This window comes from Mus caroli, unplaced genomic scaffold (genome assembly GCF_978045245.1).
Source record: "Mus caroli unplaced genomic scaffold, Mus_caroli_1 scaffold_4, whole genome shotgun sequence".
Lineage (NCBI taxonomy): Eukaryota > Metazoa > Chordata > Mammalia > Rodentia > Muridae > Mus > Mus caroli.
In genome coordinates, this window is record NW_028227259.1 from 90,120,217 (window position 1) to 90,138,942 (window position 18,726).

The following is an 18,726-nucleotide window of genomic DNA, read 5'->3' on the forward strand; positions in this document are numbered from 1 at the left end:
AGAGAGAGAGAGAGAGAGAGAGAGAGAGAGAGAGAGAGAGAGAGAGAGAGAGAGAGAGAGAGAGATTTTCCCATTTTGAGACTGAGACCTACCGGTTTTGCTTCATGGTACAGCTTGCTATAATGGACCTTAGAAAAGTCAAAGCTGAAGTCATGGACCTTGTAGGTGTTTAGAAACACAAAAAATGCTCCTGTCTGTGTCTTTTCCACATTGTTCCAGCCAAAGCCCACAGAACTTCAGCATATTCTAGATGGACATGTCTCTCAAAGTAAATATTTAGACTCAATCATGACATGGTGAAAGTTTGCCCCCTAGTGAAATTGGTGAGCAAGTGTATTTTCACACAAACATGGTACCTGAATGTAGAAACCGATGTTCAATATTGATAGCCAACATTTCCTTCTAATACTGTGATGCAAGGATTATTATAACTTCCTTAGGGTTATCTAAGTTAAGCAGAATGATAAACATCTTGAAGAACTCATAGGGCAACTATATTAGCAGAAAGACTGGAAAATGTAAAATGTTAACATGGTTTCTGTCATATTGATCAATGAGTTCTTAAATTAGGGCTGGCATTTTTAATATTTTTTTATTTTTTATGTGCATTCATGTTTGGCCTGTATGTATGTCTTTGAGAAGGTGTTGGGTCCCCTTCTAATGTATACAGACTTGTGTGATGGGTGCCGGGAATTGAGCCTGGGTTGTCTGGAAGAGTACTCAGTGTTCTTCACCACTGAGCCATCTTTTCCCTTTTTTATTGGATATTTTCTTTATTTACATTTCAAATATTATCCCCTTTCCCACCCCTGACCCCCTGCTCCAGGAATCCCAGTATCCCCTCTCTCCCTGCTTCTATGAGGGTGTTTCTACACCCACCCACTCACTTCTCTCTCCCCACCCTCAAATCCCCTACACTGGGGCATCTATTGAGCCTTCATAGGACCAAGAATCTCTCCTCTCACTGATATCTGACAATGCCATCTTCTGCTATATATGCAGCTAGAGCCATGTGTACTACTTGGTTTGTGGCTTAGACTCTGGGAGATATGGGGGGGTCTGGTTTGTTGATATTATTGTTTTTCCTATGGAGTTGCAAGCCTCTGACATTTCTTAGAAGCAACATGATGTGGTAATCTACACTAGAGTGACTCAAAAACACCCCAGCATCTCATTCTAGTGAAGATACAAAGCACTGTGACTAGTAGATAAAGGGCCATAGCAATGGGTCTCCTGCCTGTGTTCCAATGCCCAAACCATCTCAGCATTGTTTATAGAGTTCTGAGCATCCCATAATATTGGTGTTGTTTGTTGCAGGCTTATATCCACATTACAAGAAGTGTATGTAAAATGAATAGTAATATTTAATAACAGATTTTCAGATATTATCTCCTATTCACACTTCTTTAAATGACCACTTAGAACTTAGCTGGTTTTCTTAAGCAGAATAAGAGACACTGGAAAAGAATGCAACATAGATATCTCAATAAGGTATCAGAAAACTTGATTTTATGACTGGACAATTCTCAGCTCTATCTGACACTATGTCCACTTTATAATACAAACATAATTTGTAACATAGTTCTTAATCTCCTGTATAAAAAATATCAAAACTTAACTATTTTCATTCTTCAAAATATCAGAAATTACATGTTTGTGCATAAAGTATAAGTTTCAGCTGCATTAGACTCTTCATTATTTCCTTAGATTAAAATGCCTTTGAAGCTGGGCGTGGTGGCACATGCCTTTAATCCCAGCACTCGGGAGGCAGAGGCAGGTGGATTTCTGAGTTCGAGTCCAGCCTGGTCTACAGAGTGAGTTCAAGACAGCCAAGGCTATACAGAGGAACCCTGTCTTGAAAAACCAAAACAAAACAACAAACAAACAAAAAAAAACCAAAACAACAACAACAACAACAAAATGCCTTTGAAACAAACCCTCCAGGAATTCTGTAGCACAGTGAGGTGGATAAAATCCAGCTATACAGAATGTAGTCAACCCTGTGAACCTGTATTGGAAGCTGAGGAACACAGAACCAACTCTGTACTTTAAACTAGACATTCTACATAAAAGATTTTAATCTTAAATTTCCAGAGTCTAAAAGGTATATATTTGGAGCTGATGAACACAGATTAAGAACAATTGCTGCTTTTCCAGAAGACCTGTGTTTGGTTCCCAGCTTCCACAATGGGTGACTAACAGTTCCCTGTAAATCTAGTTCTAGGGGATCTGATCTTCATGGGCTTCAGGCTAACAGATGATTCATGCACCTACATGCAGGCATGCCCACATAGATATACCATGATAATATTAATTAAATACATGTTAGAAATTTTCTGTTCGTTATTACACTAGACAACATAGGAGTATAGCTGCTGTTATCTCCATTTGGGTCACAAATGGGCTTGTAGATCAGATGAACATTGATGGGACATAGACACATAAGAAATTATAATGAATGCCCCTTGAGAAACAGCTCTAAGTGATAGTGTTAACTAGAGGGTATTATGAGTCTATCGCAAGCAAAAAAGGAGGCAAATACCTACCTACTAGACTTAAAGTTTTCCTGAACACTCATTCTGGAAAGGACTAAGAATGCAAAGATGCCGTCTTTCTAAAATAAGCTCACTGTAAAGTCATCAGGATGAGTTTCTGTTGAAAACCTGAAGAACCTGGAGTTTGGTGGTGATGGACATTGGTAGCATCGATAGACACCACCACACAGGAATAACAGAACTTCTGTCTACAAGCCAGCTATCATATTCTTTCATATGTTACACACCCAAATATGTATCTTACTAATCTTCTAGTCATCTTGAATTAAGTTTGAAAATCAAGGTTAACATTCACAAAATGACCTTTCACTTAAATAGATGCAACTATGTTGCCGAGGATAACCTAAAAATCTACTCATTCTTTTCCCAGAATAGGTGTCATTGTTGACAATTTCCCATCATTTGCAAGACTTCTACAACTTAAGTATGGTAATGTCAATTTAACAAAACTTAGTAAATTTTACTAACTCAGTGTAAAGTTGTATTACAAAGGGATACGAGTTGAAGAAAGCAATAGCATTTGCTTAAAATTCTGATTAAACAAAACTGGAAAAATACTCAGTGCAGTTATCCTGTTTCTATAGCTCTTCACACATTCATAACTAATTTTGTTGTATTTTTCCTTTTATTTTTGAGAAGTTCATAGTTGTAAACAATGAAACATAGTTTTATACTCTCCTGTTTAGCATGCCACTCTGAACTTTATGTGTTTATTGTTGTTAAAGACTCCTTCCTCTGAAAGTAAATTTTCTTTCTATAAAGCACAAGTTTATCGTAGGAAGCAAAACCTTTGCTAGGGAGACACTGGCAATAACAATGAGCACTTCTCCTATTCGACTTCATGACTCCAGTATCTATGAATCTTGGTTGTGGAATAAACTAACGAGTATCCAGGTGCTGGTTCAAAACAAACATCTACCCTTCTATTGCATCAACTCTAAATATCATTGCTTCCCAAATGACGGAAAATTGAGTCTTTGAAGGAACATTCCACTTTATAGCAAACTAACTACTTCAGACAGAAGGAATTATAAAAACAATGATTTTTATGAACATGAGACCATCACAGTGGCTTCCAGTAAAGTGAGTTCCTTAGTGATAAGTAGTTCTTTCTAGAGTATTATGACATTGATATGGAGCAGAAGTGTATATTCACAATCATTTTAATCACATACTCCATTAAGCCTTGAACATAGTCAAGTACCCAGTACTTAACTGATGCCTTTAGTTGTGAGTCTTCCCTTCAGCGCTGACCTGCATAAATAGTCTTAGAAACCTTTTATATTAATTCATTGTTGACTTAATTTAAGGATGTTTATTTTAGACAGTCATTACTGGTGTTGTTACTTAAAATTACCTTGGCTTTAGAACATTTAAAATTAGTAAGACATTCATTAAACATAATGGTAAAATTTGAGACACTCAGCATGAAATGGTAAGAAATTATAACTTTAGCACATTTTCTCCAGTAGTAACATCTGGTAAGCCTATAACATTTTATTAATGCCAGAATATTAAGACTACTTGTTCTACAGCAATATTGCCCAGGTTGCTGTTCTGTGACTCCTATCATGTCCTTTAAAGTTTTTCATTAAATTATGTTACCATTAACTAGCTGTCCACTTCAACAATTTTCTCATGTCAAGAATGTTATATATTGAATATAATCATGTAATACTTTATTCATTTATTTTTAAGGTTTCATTTTTCACTAAACATTAGTTCCTGAAGACAAATGTAAAGGGATTTGAATTCATATTTCGTGATAGTTCAAAAATGAGTATTTATCTCACTCAGGAATGACTAATTTCAGAAGGATGAAAATGACCCTGGTGTGATCCAAAACCCAATAAAAAAAAAGAAGAGAGATTATGGAAATTAGTTTATTGTACAGAGTTTTCCTTTAAAAAGTGATGTTAAGTGGACATAAAATAGACAGTAGAATAATAATTTGGAGTATTTTGAACAAGCCTCAACATTTTCTGTAATAAATTTCACAATAGCTTCAATATATGAAATGAAGGATAAAATAATTCGATCTCTAATTTTCTTGATTTAAATCTATAAAATGGGTTTTATTGATTTTTTTCATTAAAATTTAATATTTCTAAATAAGGTTTAAGGGAAAACAGGTTATTCTGACATAATGAATCTAAATGATTCGGCAATGTTAACGACATAATATTTTAAAAAGCAAAATCACCACAGATGAAGTTGAATTAATTAATGAAATGTAATCTTCCTCTAGGAGGCCACTGAGACTATATACAGACAGGAAGCTATTAGGAACTGAAACTAAAAATATACTGTGTTATAAAGCCTCTTAAAATTGTATTATTTTGATAACAGAAAGTAAAAGGGAAACTACTATATGAACCTTTCTGTAAGGAAGATAATTAGAAGAGAATTATTACCTGATATCTGTACATTTCAAGACCAAGAGTTTTAGTAAGTATAGAAAAATAATATACAACATTTTCTTTGACTGAACCATGAATGTGCTTTTTCTCTAATGTTAGTGCCTGACAAAAGAGACTGAGAAGAAACCAACACTCCCTAGATCTCTGATCTAAACTTGAGTGTTGAATCTTCCATTTTCTTAACATAATCTTCTTCAAATTTCTCATACTGGGCTACAGTGAACTGATTCTTCCAATCGCCCGAAATTCCTGTTTAAAAAAAAAAAAACATAATGCAAAAGTACTTGGAATTACTATTAAACATCTGTCTAATAGGAATTTGAGTTAACAATTTGAATGTGTATTTGGTCTTTATCTTTTGATATTCCTCAAACTGTAATCTTCAACTTCACCCAATCTAATTGCTAGACCTACTTCTTAGCCTTCCAATTTCCATAAATTTTACAAGTATCTTATTTTAAAAAAACAATAATTCCTAAATATCTTAACGAAATGCCACTGGAGGAAACATTGCCTGATATCTCATTTCCAATGCTCAGGCTGTAAAAGCATTGGTAACAAAGGGTAAAGAGGACTTCTAAATTGAAAGCTTTAGTTTACAGGGTCAAATGATGAATTAGAAGAAAAAATATTATCAAACAGGATTAGAAACTAAGGAAGTGAATGTGATTAAGCATATTTATCTACTACATGTATTGAGCCTTCTATATATTTAAAACACCATATCCTTATGGAAGGATATGATAAGACATGCAGAAGGAATATTTGCTTAAAGTATAGTTTTCACAGAATATTCCACAATAATGTAGAAGTCACAATTAGAAACCTATTTTTCACGTCAAATAGAGATATTTGAACTGGAAAATTCCAGAAATAATATAAGATAAAATAAAGTATTCTAAGGCCTTTGTTTTTCTCTTCTGCTTTTGAGTTTCCCTTTATTAAGCATACTTAATTGCTTCTAATTTCTTACAATTTCACATTACTGTGATTACTTATACCTTTCACAATGTGACCAGAAACTACGCAAAAATGAATTTGTGCTTTTCTCACCCTTTCTCATGAAAGGAGACACAGAGTGGTCCATCTCTTCTTTCATCATAGTAGTGTAATTTGCACTAGGATTCTCCTTCATTACACTGAAAGAGCTATGGTAGAGGATTTTATTTAAAATTTCTTCTGGCATGTCTTTTTCTAGAAACTTTAATATTTTTTGAATTTCATACTTTGGATTCTGAAACGGTAAGTGGGAAAAGAAACATTTCAGTTAGATTTAGTCACAAGGAAAAGAACATACTTACTAAGGTTCTGTTTAAGCTTAGCTATTAGGAGAGATATTTGGGGGGACTTATTTTACTTTTTGAGAAATCAAAGTGATTTATTTGGCCATTTAATGTACCCACCATGAGCTAAGAGCAATAGTAGTGTTTATTTCATGAAATAAAAAAGATTGGATTAATTCTCAATATTAATATTTAAAAATATGATTTGCAGAATAATGGATAGTAATAGTGTAAGTTGCTATTTTAGTTAAGGAATATCTGTAATCATCTTGTTTTTTAAATATACCACCAAATATATATTATATATCTCAAGAATTTTCTAGGAGTGAAAAAAAGATTCTATGACCTCTAACACCTTCATATTAGGAGTATGAAAATGGAAGCGAAGTAAGAGAGCTGTGTCAAGTCATTCATAGGCCATCACTCAGATGCAAATGAAGGGGAAATTATGATGGATAAGGGTGAAATTATTAAATTAAGAATTAAAATATCTAATGTTAATCTAATGGTACAGAGAATCTTTAATTCTAGTAGAATTCTGCACCTTCTCTGTCAACTACGTAAGTTGTCCTCTATATCTGAGGGGACTAAACCTCATTGTCATGACAACATCTTGGCAACCTAAGTAAGAGTTTCCATGTAAATTTATATATGAACACATAAAGACACTATATAATGTTGCTCATTCCCTAAAAGTCCATACCATGGGCACTATATAGAAGTAATCATTCTGACTGATATAAACTCAACTTACTGTATAAGAGCAGCTATGGATTTGGCTGCAAAAAAGGAACATGCAGAAGAATGATGTGATTTCTATAGAAACATAGAACTGGATTCTGAAACCAAAGATGGTTTATCCATCATAAAGGATTTGATAGAAGTCTAAGAAACAACATCGGCTGAGTCAGGCCTACCAAAACTCAGAGTTGATGAAGTATAATTACAGTTTTTCCTTGCTAGACTTCAGTTTTGAGTGACAACTTGCCTCATGGAATTTAATTCAAAAGTGAATTAATGTTAATCTGAAAATACATTAACAGTCTTGTTTTTTAATGTAGACTCAGTGAGTAAAGGAAAATGGTACAAAAAGAATCTGAATGGACATAAAGGGGTTAAATTCCAAATTCTAGAATCATCTTCATGATTTTATAGTTTAGAAGCTAATAAGCTAGTTGAATACATAAGTGGACTCACAGATATTTTCAAAAATATTATTATTGTTAATCATAATTGGATAATCAACAGCAACATGGTAGATTTGAATTAATTGTACTTTATAACAGAGGCAGAGTTAAAAGTAAATTAGCTATACTTATAGATTAAGAAGAAAAGAAAGAAATGGACAAATAAGTTAAATTTAAAAAATAGATTGAAGTGCCTACTTACTTCTTTCATATCTTCATAAAACAGGTAAAGGATCTGATATTCTTTTCTTTTTTCCCACCAGCCCTTCACATGATCATACCAGGGACCAAAGCTCACTAAAGTTAAAGATGAAATGTAAATTTAAAAACTATTTACATGAAGTAGAAATAGCTAAATGTCTCTTTAAGTCATGGTTATCTGCTGTTTTCCTGTGAAATTTGGAATCTACTTTAAAAAATAATAAAAAGTTATTCTGTCACAAGTTGAATCATGTCTTCCCAAAATCTATATACTACAATGTCCACATTGTCCTGGTAATGAAATTGTACTTAGAAGAAAGGTCCCTATAGTAGGAAAAATTAGTTACTGATTATGACAAATGCGCTTACAGATAAAGAAGCTAATACAGACACACCAAGATGGAAGGCCATGACAAAAAACCATATCCCTGCACAGTTTAAGGAAGAAGGATGTACAATAAACACAGCACTGTCTCCTTGGATTTGTAGATTCTACAAAAGCAAAAACATACATCTCTGTCATCTAAGCCAGTCAGTAGGATAAGTTGTTATTGGACCTTTTGAAAATTAATATCATTTGATAAATATAGCTAAGACCACTGCAAAGTGACTGTTTTAAACAATAAGTGATATGTATGTTCAGAGGAGAGGGAGTATTGAATAAACAAGAAGGCATACACAGGAAGTCACAAAACAACTGGGAAGAGTAGAGTACATTTTTTTTTTCTGAGAATCCTTCAGGCTTTGACAATGACACATAATATTTCAAGCAATGACAGGTATTAAGTCCATGCTGCATGTCACCTACACACATTTGTTTCCAAGGGGAAGTTTATATGGGGACTTAAATGTCTATTGGGATTTTTTTGCACATTTGCTATCATTAGAAAGAAAAAGAGGCTGTATGTTTGTTAAAGGAACAACAGGAGTTTTGAATGCTATAGAACAGAATTCAAGGAATAGGCACATAATTAAAATAGCACAACATAGGCATTGATATTTGAAAGCAGTTAAATAAATTGCCAGAAGCCATTCATAACTTATGAAATGTTGAAACCCAGAACTAGAAACTATATATATCACAAATTACCCAAAAGTTCCTTCAACGACAAAAGGGACATTTTTTCTTCATCTTTACTCTCCCTAATGTTTTAGTAGATTGATTGATGAAAATTAATTTTATAATAAACATATGTTTTAGATTTTAAACTGTATGGTGCCTTGCAAAAAAAAAAGTATTAGTATTGACATCATAATTAAAGTAACACTTGGACACACCTTGCCCAGCCATGAATTTCTCGAGGAACTCTTCCCAGGTGCCAGGCTCTGGGTGGATTTTTGCCATTTGGTAGAAATAATAGTAAGAAACAACCACATCTTTGGCATTCCGTGCCACATAAATCATCTGTATGGACAAATGAAAGGTTGGCATTTACTTTTGTAATTGAATAGCTTTCAACTATTGCTTTAAATGGCTATTTATCCTTTACAGTTCCTTTCACAATATTTGTACACATATGCCCAACAGAGTACATTCACAACTATGTATTGTTTTAATACACAAAAGTTCTTCTCTTATTTCTGACACATCTGCATCCTCTTTAAGCTTTGAAAAGATTATCTATTGAAATATGAAAGACGATTATAAAAAAGACCTAGAACTTACACGCTTATGTTCTAGTGTCTTTGGTATGAGAAGTTATTCTGCAGGCTATGGAAAGAGGAACATAGACACCAACCCAGAGACAAAATCCCCCACCTATAACCTATCTGGCTTGCAAGATGTGCTAGGCTGGCCATAACTTGTAGGAGTGGCCAACTATGTTTAGTTTAATGCCATACTACAGGAGGGAGCCTGTGCTCTACAATGCCTGGATGTCCAGGAACCTGACACTGGGTGGCTCCGAGACCTAGGACAGAACCAAACACCATTGACAAAAAGCAAAAAATAATCTATGAAATGATATTCTGCTATAGTTACAGATTGGTACCTTGTCCAATCATCATCAGAGAGGTTTCATCTGGCAGCAGGTACAGAAACTCACATCCAAACATGCAGAGAGGGGGGAAGAAAGAGGAGAGATTCCTGGGGAGATTGTTTTGCAACACTCATTTACTGAAATGCCTTATGCCTACCCTTCTTCAAAACACGTTTAACACCTGAAGTCTAGCCATGCATGGAGTGAATATGTTTCCTAGAAAATTAAGTGCAGAAAGAGACCTTCAGGGAGCTATGATTAGGTTTTCCTTCTCTTACAACTGATAAACAAAGTGAGAACTTTCATACTCACAAGTCACAGATAGTAGCTTGTTTAAACTTGGAAATAGACAAGGGTAGGAAGGAGTGGACTGAAATAGGTTTGGAAGGGATATAGTCATAGGTTCATATAGGATGAATGTTGCAGCTTATAAATTTTATTATAAACATTAAGCCCTGTAAGCATTACCAGTTATTTCTTATTTCAATTTCAATAAACTGGGGCAATAAGCCAAATAACATCTATCAACACCATCTGTAACCTTGATGTGTTTGACTTGCTTTAGTACAGAGAGGATCATTTAAGGATGTCTCCACAAACTCCTAAAAATAAACTGTACCTCCTTCTAGGCTCTTGGTGATATTCATTACTATAATCTCTCTCTCTCTCTCTCTCTCTCTCTCTCTCTCTCTCTCTCTCTCTCTCTCTCTCTCTCTCTCTCTTTCTCTGTGTGTGTGTGTGTGTGTGTGTATGAAAAAGAAGAAAGTCAGTGAAGATATGTTAGTCAATAAGCCATATTAAAGGCACCACTCTAATTAGTCACTAAGAAAGTTCAAAACAATCCCCTGCATAGCCATTAGTAGGAATTAAAATGTTTTACCTATATTTCATGTTAATGAAAGTATGGAGTAACTTAGTTACCATTGCTCATCAATATTTTAAATACCTCAAATACTAGTTTAAAATATCAACTACACAAATGAGTTACCTTAGGTTTCAATAATTCCACCCCTAAATATGTAACCAAGAGAAAATATGCATCTATACACTAAAAGACATATAATATGCAAAGCAACACTATTTCCATTGTTGACAACTAGCAGAAACTCAACCATATATCAACAGTACCCCTTATAAGTAAACTCTGAAGGAGTCCCAGATTTTTGATGATGTATGTTATTGGTCCTCAAACTTTAATCTGAATTAATTCTAAATCTGCTATTGTTAAATTTTAGACTTCGGGGCCTTATTTCTGCAATTTATGTTTCAGATGGTAAGAATGGAATCTGAGAATTGTGTATCTAGAAAGCTAGTTGGCTTGGTTCTTATAATGTAATAGAACTAATACATTTATACAAAGGAATAGCTTTCACATGTGTATTGAGAAAAATTAAAATAAATTTCACAATATTCATAGTTTATAACTACAGGGCAAGTAGGCAAAGTTACTTAATGTGAGAACCAAAAGGGTTACTGACTAGACATTTGATGCCACTGAACTTTTGTGGTGCTGACCATAAGTACTTTGGGTTTCATAATATGGTTAATTCCTAAATATTCATGAAGCTCAACTCTTTGGTTTGTACTATTTTCCTAAATGTTGTGTTTGAAAAATTTATTAAAATAAAATCATAAACTATATGAATCTATACAATTATAAATCATATAAAGTTAATATTATTTATATATTATGCTGGATTGCCAATAGACTTCTAATCTGCAAATATGTAATTATAAATATCCATTGATTAATTTATAGAATAATATGTAATTGTCAATTCATATACCTTCAATCTGTTCTGGTATATGAATATCAATTCTTTAAAAGCAGTTGAAAGTCAAGTGAAAAGATTAAGAATGAGAGACAATCTGAAAGTTTCTCAGGCATAGTGTACAACCTTTTCTTCAAAATATGTATCCAAGTGTCTACAAAGACTCTAACCATAGGAAAGGAAGAAAGTGGAGCAACAGACTTGCTGAGCCATGAGGAATAAGGTCTGCCTACCAGCCTGATTCAGATAAAGAAACTAGTGACTGAACATAAGTTGGTGAAATCCCAGGGGAAGGCTGGGAGTACAGAATTGCTGAGTTTGGCTACATTGTATTTGTTGAATGTATCTGTTAATGATGAAAGATAAGGGGCTTATCTACCTTTTCACCCTGTGTTCCATTTTGATAACTAGAAAAAAAAATGGCTTTCCTAGGTCAATGACTCAGATCCTGGTGGCTTCACTGCTCATTCTATTGTTCCTCAAGCAATTATAGTCACATGATCATTTAAGCATTCAAAGTTAGATAAATCCCTTCTTCCAATGTTACATAAAACCTGGCAAAGATTTTTGGTCATTATTTTTCTGTCATTGATTGGACTTCTAAACTAAACGATGGTTCATAGAAATATAGCTGCAAGGATTTTAGCCTCTTATACTGGGAAACCTTGAGACAGACTTGGCCCTCCATATCTGCTTTAAAGATTGACTAGTGTATGCTGAAATTAAAACATAAAATGGGGGCATTGTGGGGAGCCATGGCTTTGTGATTGACAGAGCTGCTTTGAGAGGCACGTGTAATATGTTTCTCAGGTTCTTGAGCCACAGTGTACCTTCAAGTTCAAGTTCAACTTTCTTGTGGTTCTTGAGCCACAGTGTACCTTCAAGTTCTTGAGTTGTTATGCCTGAGGCAGTGAAGTATTCAGGACACTTTGTTTCTCTGTATGTTCCCTGAGTAGTCAAGGAAGCATGAAAACTTGGCAGGAAAGTTGGTCTTTAAGATCAGTTCTGTGTACCCTGTGTTGCTTGCAGACATCATCGTATCCTAGCACCTCTAACTGAATTGAACCTGGAATTTTCCATTGTCTTCTGCCTCTAATAAAGGTATAAAAAATCTGATGGCTCTCAAAGAGATTGGCACAGCCTCAGTTGTGCTCTGGATCCTCCAATCTGGCCTGTTTTAATTCCTTGTGGCCATATCAGGTTCCCTTGACCTTGTACACATACAATGTCCAGGCTTTCTCTTCATCTTTTTATCTCATTTACAATATGAAAGGACTGAATGAAAAAATTTCAAATTCTTCTTTGATCTCCCATATGTGATGTGTGTGTCTTTGCATTTGTGTGTGTGTGTTTGTGAGTGTGTGTGTGTTTGTATTTGGTGTGTGTGTGTGTGTGTGTGTGTGTGTGTGTGTGTGTGTGTGTGTGTGTGAGAAAAACAATAGTTGAGGGAGTAAAACTAAGAATTTAACAAAGACAGTGAGGAGGATATGGGTGACATTAGATAGAGGAAATGGAAGGTGGAAATGTTGTAACTATATACAAATATCCAAAACCTCAAAATCAATGAAAGAAATGGAAAGACAAAGAAGGATTATTTTCACTTTCTACCTTGCAGTCGTTTTTCCAGAATGAGGAAGGAAGCAGCTGAACAGGAAGATGTGTTTTCACTATTCGAGGAGACGGCATGTTGTTCAGCATTTCAACACCTACAGACATACACATTAACAAAGTGAATTATACTTTTAGATTCAGACAACTGATTTCTAATTCAACCTAAGATCTTCTAATCATTAAAGGTTTAATAAAGTTTTTTTTTCTTTGTTCTGATTTGTTAGCTAAATGGTCCAACAGCTTCATATCTTCCATTAAACTCTGAGGATACAAACTGTAAAAAGTCAGGGTTAAATGGGCTCTTTCATTCTTTGTAAGTATGAGGGCATAATGATCTCCGCATCTGTAAAAACATTCCTTGTTTATAACACAAGATGGAGCAGAAAGAGCAGCTTTGAACCAGTGTCTAGGCTTTCTCTTCATTGTTCTATCTCATTTACAATATGAAAAGATTGAATGAAAGTCTTTCAAATTTCTCTTCTTTCTCATGTTCAAACTCTGATGGGATTATGACATAATATCCATTTCTATTCAAGATTTTGAAAATGCAAAGGAATATATTCCCATAATATTTTTCATTATCACATGTAATATGATGTATTAACTAAATAATAGACTAAATAATATATTAGGAACTTAAGCTAGATCCAGATGTAGATGTTAACTTTGAGGAAGTGGAGCCTAACCAAATTCTAACTTCTCTAGACACTTCAGATTTCATAGTGCTTGTTCTTTCTGTATTATTGTTGTTCCTGACTCCTTTGCACATACTAAGAATACATATGAATTTATTTCTATAGTGAAAATGAATATTCTGAGAAAATACCATTTGTTATTCCAGGAATTATAAACTCCATGAATGGTACTCGTTTGTAGATTGCATCCCTTTTACATTTCTCTGCATCCCCATTGTTGTAGATCAAATCCAGTATTTCACTGACCCAAGTTGTTCCTAAGAGGAAAATGGAAGAAATTAAGTATCTCTGTTGAAAGTAACATGAGAAAGTCAAGAGGGGGAGAGGTGTTTTGTAATATCTGAAACAAACAAACAAGAAATGTGTTTTTATTTCCACATCCTTTATCTTATTCCAAATCAAAATATTCTAAAACATATTTGAGTTGAACCCCAAGGAGGATTGGCAGAGGAAATAGACAACTTTGATGAAATCATAGGCTCATATATTTCCTCTCAATATTAAAAAAAAAATGGAGCTTAGACTGGAAGGAAATATCAGGTAAAGATGATCAACATATAATGAAGGTGTGAAAAGAGACCACAAAGAACTTTAGCCTGTAATAATCAGGATGCTACACACAATAGAGTCCATTTGACCTCAATACAGTCACTCACTCTGACAAGTATGCTAGTATGTCTCACCAGTCCTTGAAAAAAATACATGAAAAATATGAGAACATTGTATATGCAACAACATATGTGGTTTGATTATCAGATGAATGATGCATTTCTTTTTGAAAGAATATGATAAATCAGAAAAATAACTTATTAGTTGTTTTCATAATGGTAACAGAAACACTGAAATATACTATTTAATCTATGTTATAACATTTTAATGAGTGAAATATGATTGTCTACACTTTTCAATGGTTTCCAAAAACTAGAAATGACACATATATATGGCAGTGTTACAACTAAACTCAATAATTTGTTGGCTAACTTGGAAAATTAATTAAAATGAAAGTAAATGACAGAAAGGAGAAAAATTGGTCCAAACTATCTTTTTTTTTTATATACTAAAGTGTCATCTAGTACATTAATTCAATTCTTAAGACCTTGTAATCATGTGGGGTTCATTTGATCTTGGAAGATCAGTATATAATAAATTCTAGTTTATTTGTTTCCCCCCATAGGAAATTAAGTAGAAATATGGTTAAAAGTTGCTATTAATGTATTTATTACTTAGGAAGTGTGACTGACTGTGGGTTTAAGTAAATTCATATGATGCCTGCTGGCAATTCAGACGTGAATATGAAGCTATATAATCTGAGGCAACATTGCCCCAGCAAGCCACAAGGCTTCTTTATTTAATGATAGAAAAATTCAGCTTAGGCTGGACAAATATCTGCAGACATTTAGGTTTGTGAATATGGATTATTATTGTGTAACTGTCTATCATGGATAAATTAAAAGTTCTTACCAGATTTGGGATATGTGGAGATCAAAAGGTCATCAGGCCGGGCTTCAAATGACTCTACTTGGGACCAATGCTCAGCAATGCTCCAAAAAAGAGGGATACCTTGAATATCCACTAACTCCCTCCTGAAGACATCCAGTTTTTTATCCATTTGGGGAGACTATATTTTAACAAAGGGTATCATTAATCAATTTTAAAATGTTCCTAATTGAATAGTAATATCATTTTTCAAAGTTCAGAGATATGAATTCAGATTAAGTGTGTTATTATCAAGGCAAGAAAATAAACTGGACAGATAAATATTTATTTTTATCCATACCATTCATACACAGCATATTACTATACCTCATTTGTATATCAATAGCATATGCTAAAGTAAATATTTTCAAGATGTAACAGAAAATGTGCAACACTTGAAGTTAGGAGAACAATGTAAGAAATGGGGCTATTAGTCCATTCTAAGTCCCAGAATGACACAGTTCTCCTTAGATCAAATAATAAAAGATGGCCTAACTCATATGCTCTTCTTTTTAATTTCAAGGTAAACTGGTAAATTGTTTAAATTAGACCTGACAGGCTACAAATTAAGAGAAAATGTATATGTGGGGTATGAGCAAGATTTAGCAGAGAAAATAGAAATCTTAAGTTTTGGGATAGCATTGGAAATGTAATTGAGGAAAATATGTAATAAAAAATTGAAAAAAAAAATAAAAAAAAATGAACATGCCAAATGCACAGGGAAAGCTCCCAGGTCCTCATTCCTACACAAAGAACTATAGGCTATTGAGTAAAATATTGAGTAGGAATGAGAGTGGTGGGCCTTCCCTGGGAAGATTACAGTGATTGTCCAGTGTCAACTGGTCAGCCCTAAATACATACATACAAGTAACATTATATTGACTTATCTAGTCATACAAATACTTACATGCATGCAATAACAATTGGTAGAATGAGTGGCAGTGGACTTGAAGGACAGCAGGGGTGAGTATAAGGGAAGGTTTGGAGGGAAGCAAGGGAAGGGAGAACTAAAATAAAATATCAAGAACAAACAACAACAAAAGGATAAAAGAAAGAAAATAAGCTTAAGGTTAGGCAATTGAGGATGCATTGCACATCTTCCACTAAACTTTGAAACACTCGTGATGATGACCCTGCCTTACTTTGTTCAACAGGACTCTAGATGAAGGAAGGCACCTCTCTTTTTTCTCTTACCTGTTATGGGAAAGGGAAGAACTTGAAATCTACCATTAATCATACTCCAAAATACACATGCCTCCAATTTATCATGAGCTGAGGGATTCTGTTATTTCCTCAAAAATCTAGCTTTAAATTCTAGCTAAACTGAGGAGTTGTATTACTCTTTAAAGAGAATTCCGAAGAACTACCTAACAAGCAGTACCAATATCAAGCTTTTGAAGAGATCCCTAGGAATTAGTACTGTGGTGGTTTAAATATGCTTGGCCCAGGGAGTAAGTGGCATTATTAGGATGTGTGGCCTTGTTGGAGTGGGTGTGACCTTACTGGGGGAAGTGTGTCACTGTGGGTGTAGGCTTTGAGAGGACAGGATAGGCCATTGGTGAAGGTACAACCTCACCCAGGACAAAAGGGGTCACGCAAAGGAGCTGAGACTTGGCACCATGAAGAGAGCCTTTCTGAAGCTATTGGTGAAGCCTAATTGCAATGAAATACTCCAGGAAAAAAAAGAATAAAATAACTTTTATTCTTCTGTCATACATTCCATCCTAACCACAGTTTCCCCTTCATCCTTCCCTCCCAGGCTTATCCTAGTTTTCAGTCCAGATCCACTCCTTCATTTCACTTCTGAAAAGGGCAGGCCTCCCAGGGATATCAACTAATCAAGACATAGCATGCTACAATAACACTAGAAACCTCTCCTCATATTAAGGCTGGAGAAAACAACCCAATAGGAGAAAAAGGGTCAACAAAGCAGATAAAAATGTCAGAGACAATCCTGCTCCCACAGTTAGAAGATCAATAAGAACATTAAGCTATACAACCATAATATGTATGAAGAGCCTAGGTCATAAACATGCACAATTGGAATTCTTTAAAAAATATATAGTGTATTATTCAGTTCATACAAGGTTCTTATGTGTCAATTCCAACTATCTCATTTTAGCTAAGGAGGAAAATAACAAGGAAATATTAAGTATTCTTTGGAAATCCTCCCAAAAGTACTTGCTTTCAACAAATGACAGAATTTGGTTAGAGCATGATAAGTGTAGGTTCTGTAATGTTAACTATTTTAAATTAGTATTATAAGACTTGGAACAACAAATAATACAAAGTATTACAAGAGAAACTCCAAGTTATGCCAAGGCTCTTGGCAAAGGAAAAATAAAGATGAAATGGTGTGAATTTCTGTTACGAATCTGGAGAAGAATAAACTGTCTCAAAGAGGTTGATTTTACTCATTGTATTCCATAATAATGAGCTTCACACACACATATTAAATACAGTATATTAAAAAGCATATGAGATAATTTAGAAAATATAAGCCTACCTTACTAATAATTTCTTTAAGTAATATCTTATACTCTACTTGATTATATAGAAAGTGATATTTCATTTAGAGTGATTTCTAAGTATCGAATTATCAAAAGATAATTTAGGTACTGTTCTTTAAACCTTGTGGAATATCTGTGCTTTGATCAGTAACTGACAATCACAGAACACAGAACAAGGTCTTTCTTAGATCACAAAAGGATGTTTTATAATTTTTGGACCTTTTAAGTATTACATATAAATTTAATATTCCATATTTTCAAAGTCTACGCCTTAAAAAGTCACAGCTGATATATTTATAGAAGAAACACAACCAAGTTTATCTTACCTTTAAATTCTCGGAGCTTTAAATGAGTTTGCTCAGATGAAGAATCAGAGCCAAAAGACTTTAAAAGGATGATGCCCCTGGGTAGCTCACAACTTAATGTGAGAAAGAAATTAAGTTGTGGTAAGCTTAGGAAATGATGAACAATGTTCATTTCCCTAAGGCCACTCCCCTGTTTACCTACCTGAAAATGCCCCATGAGTATAAACTCACCAGGGTGATAATTATGACTTTAGGCACACCTCCATGTTTTGCGTATTGTTAACAGCTACTCTTAGTCAATTATTAACTGATCAGTGGACTATAGTCTTCTGAACCTACTGGTGAACTGTGTTAAACCTAAAGATGTTTTGTCCCATAGAAATCAAACTCCTGACAATCAACACATTATTCTCTTAGACAGTGTTATATTCCTAGTACATAAATCTTTTGCATGGATCTGATCTATATTATTTGTCAAAAAGGAAATATTAAAAATGATCACTCGAGTTTCTTTCATTTCTAATGGTATGTTCTTAGTAATGTTAATGTTCTTTGAAGAACAGATTACATGTTTTAATAAACCACTGTGGTAGAAACAAGAAAACAATGAATACATAATTAGAATATTCTTATATTTCTAGAATATTTGTCAGAAAGTAATTTATTAAAATGGTAGCTAAATTATAAAAAATGAGATAGAATTTGTGAAAGTTAGTTTATGTAAATTTAAAG

The 18,726-nt window shown here is 34.0% G+C and overlaps 2 protein-coding genes across 2 annotated transcripts in view; both read right to left on the bottom strand.

Moving 5' to 3' along the window:
* The window catches only part of Sult1b1 (sulfotransferase family 1B member 1), a 36,475-nt gene extending 36,236 nt beyond the window's left edge, over positions 1-239 (bottom strand). Inside the window, exon 1 of the mRNA XM_021162314.3 lies at positions 93-239. The gene's annotated coding sequence lies outside the window, so the exon portion shown is untranslated. The remainder of the gene's footprint in view (positions 1-92) is intronic.
* A 1,392-nt stretch (positions 240-1,631) lies between these two features.
* Positions 1,632-18,185, bottom strand: LOC110294237 (sulfotransferase 1 family member D1). Its single transcript, XM_021162317.2, has 8 exons — positions 18,016-18,185; positions 15,165-15,321; positions 13,835-13,960; positions 13,006-13,103; positions 8,925-9,051; positions 7,648-7,742; positions 6,029-6,209; positions 1,632-5,224 (listed from the first exon to the last, which is right to left on the bottom strand). Exons 2-8 carry the CDS (start codon positions 15,310-15,312, stop codon positions 5,112-5,114), a joined length of 888 nt encoding a protein of 295 aa, XP_021017976.1. The 5' UTR covers positions 15,313-15,321; positions 18,016-18,185; the 3' UTR covers positions 1,632-5,111.
* Between the last annotated feature and the right edge of the window lie 541 nt (positions 18,186-18,726).

What these genes read in the sequence shown, in the direction of transcription:
- LOC110294237 (XM_021162317.2), bottom strand. Translation starts at nt 15,312, where the DNA reads ATGGATAAAAAACTGGATGTCTTCAGGAGGGAGTTAGTGGATATTCAA. An exon ending in CTCCACATATCCCAAATCTG is followed by an intron (nt 13,961 to 15,164) that starts GTAAGAACTTTT and finishes TTTTCCTCTTAG; the next exon opens with GAACAACTTGGGTCAGTGAA. An exon ending in GTCTCCTTTCATGAGAAAGG is followed by an intron (nt 5,225 to 6,028) that starts GTGAGAAAAGCA and finishes TTTTTTAAACAG; the next exon opens with GAATTTCGGGCGATTGGAAG.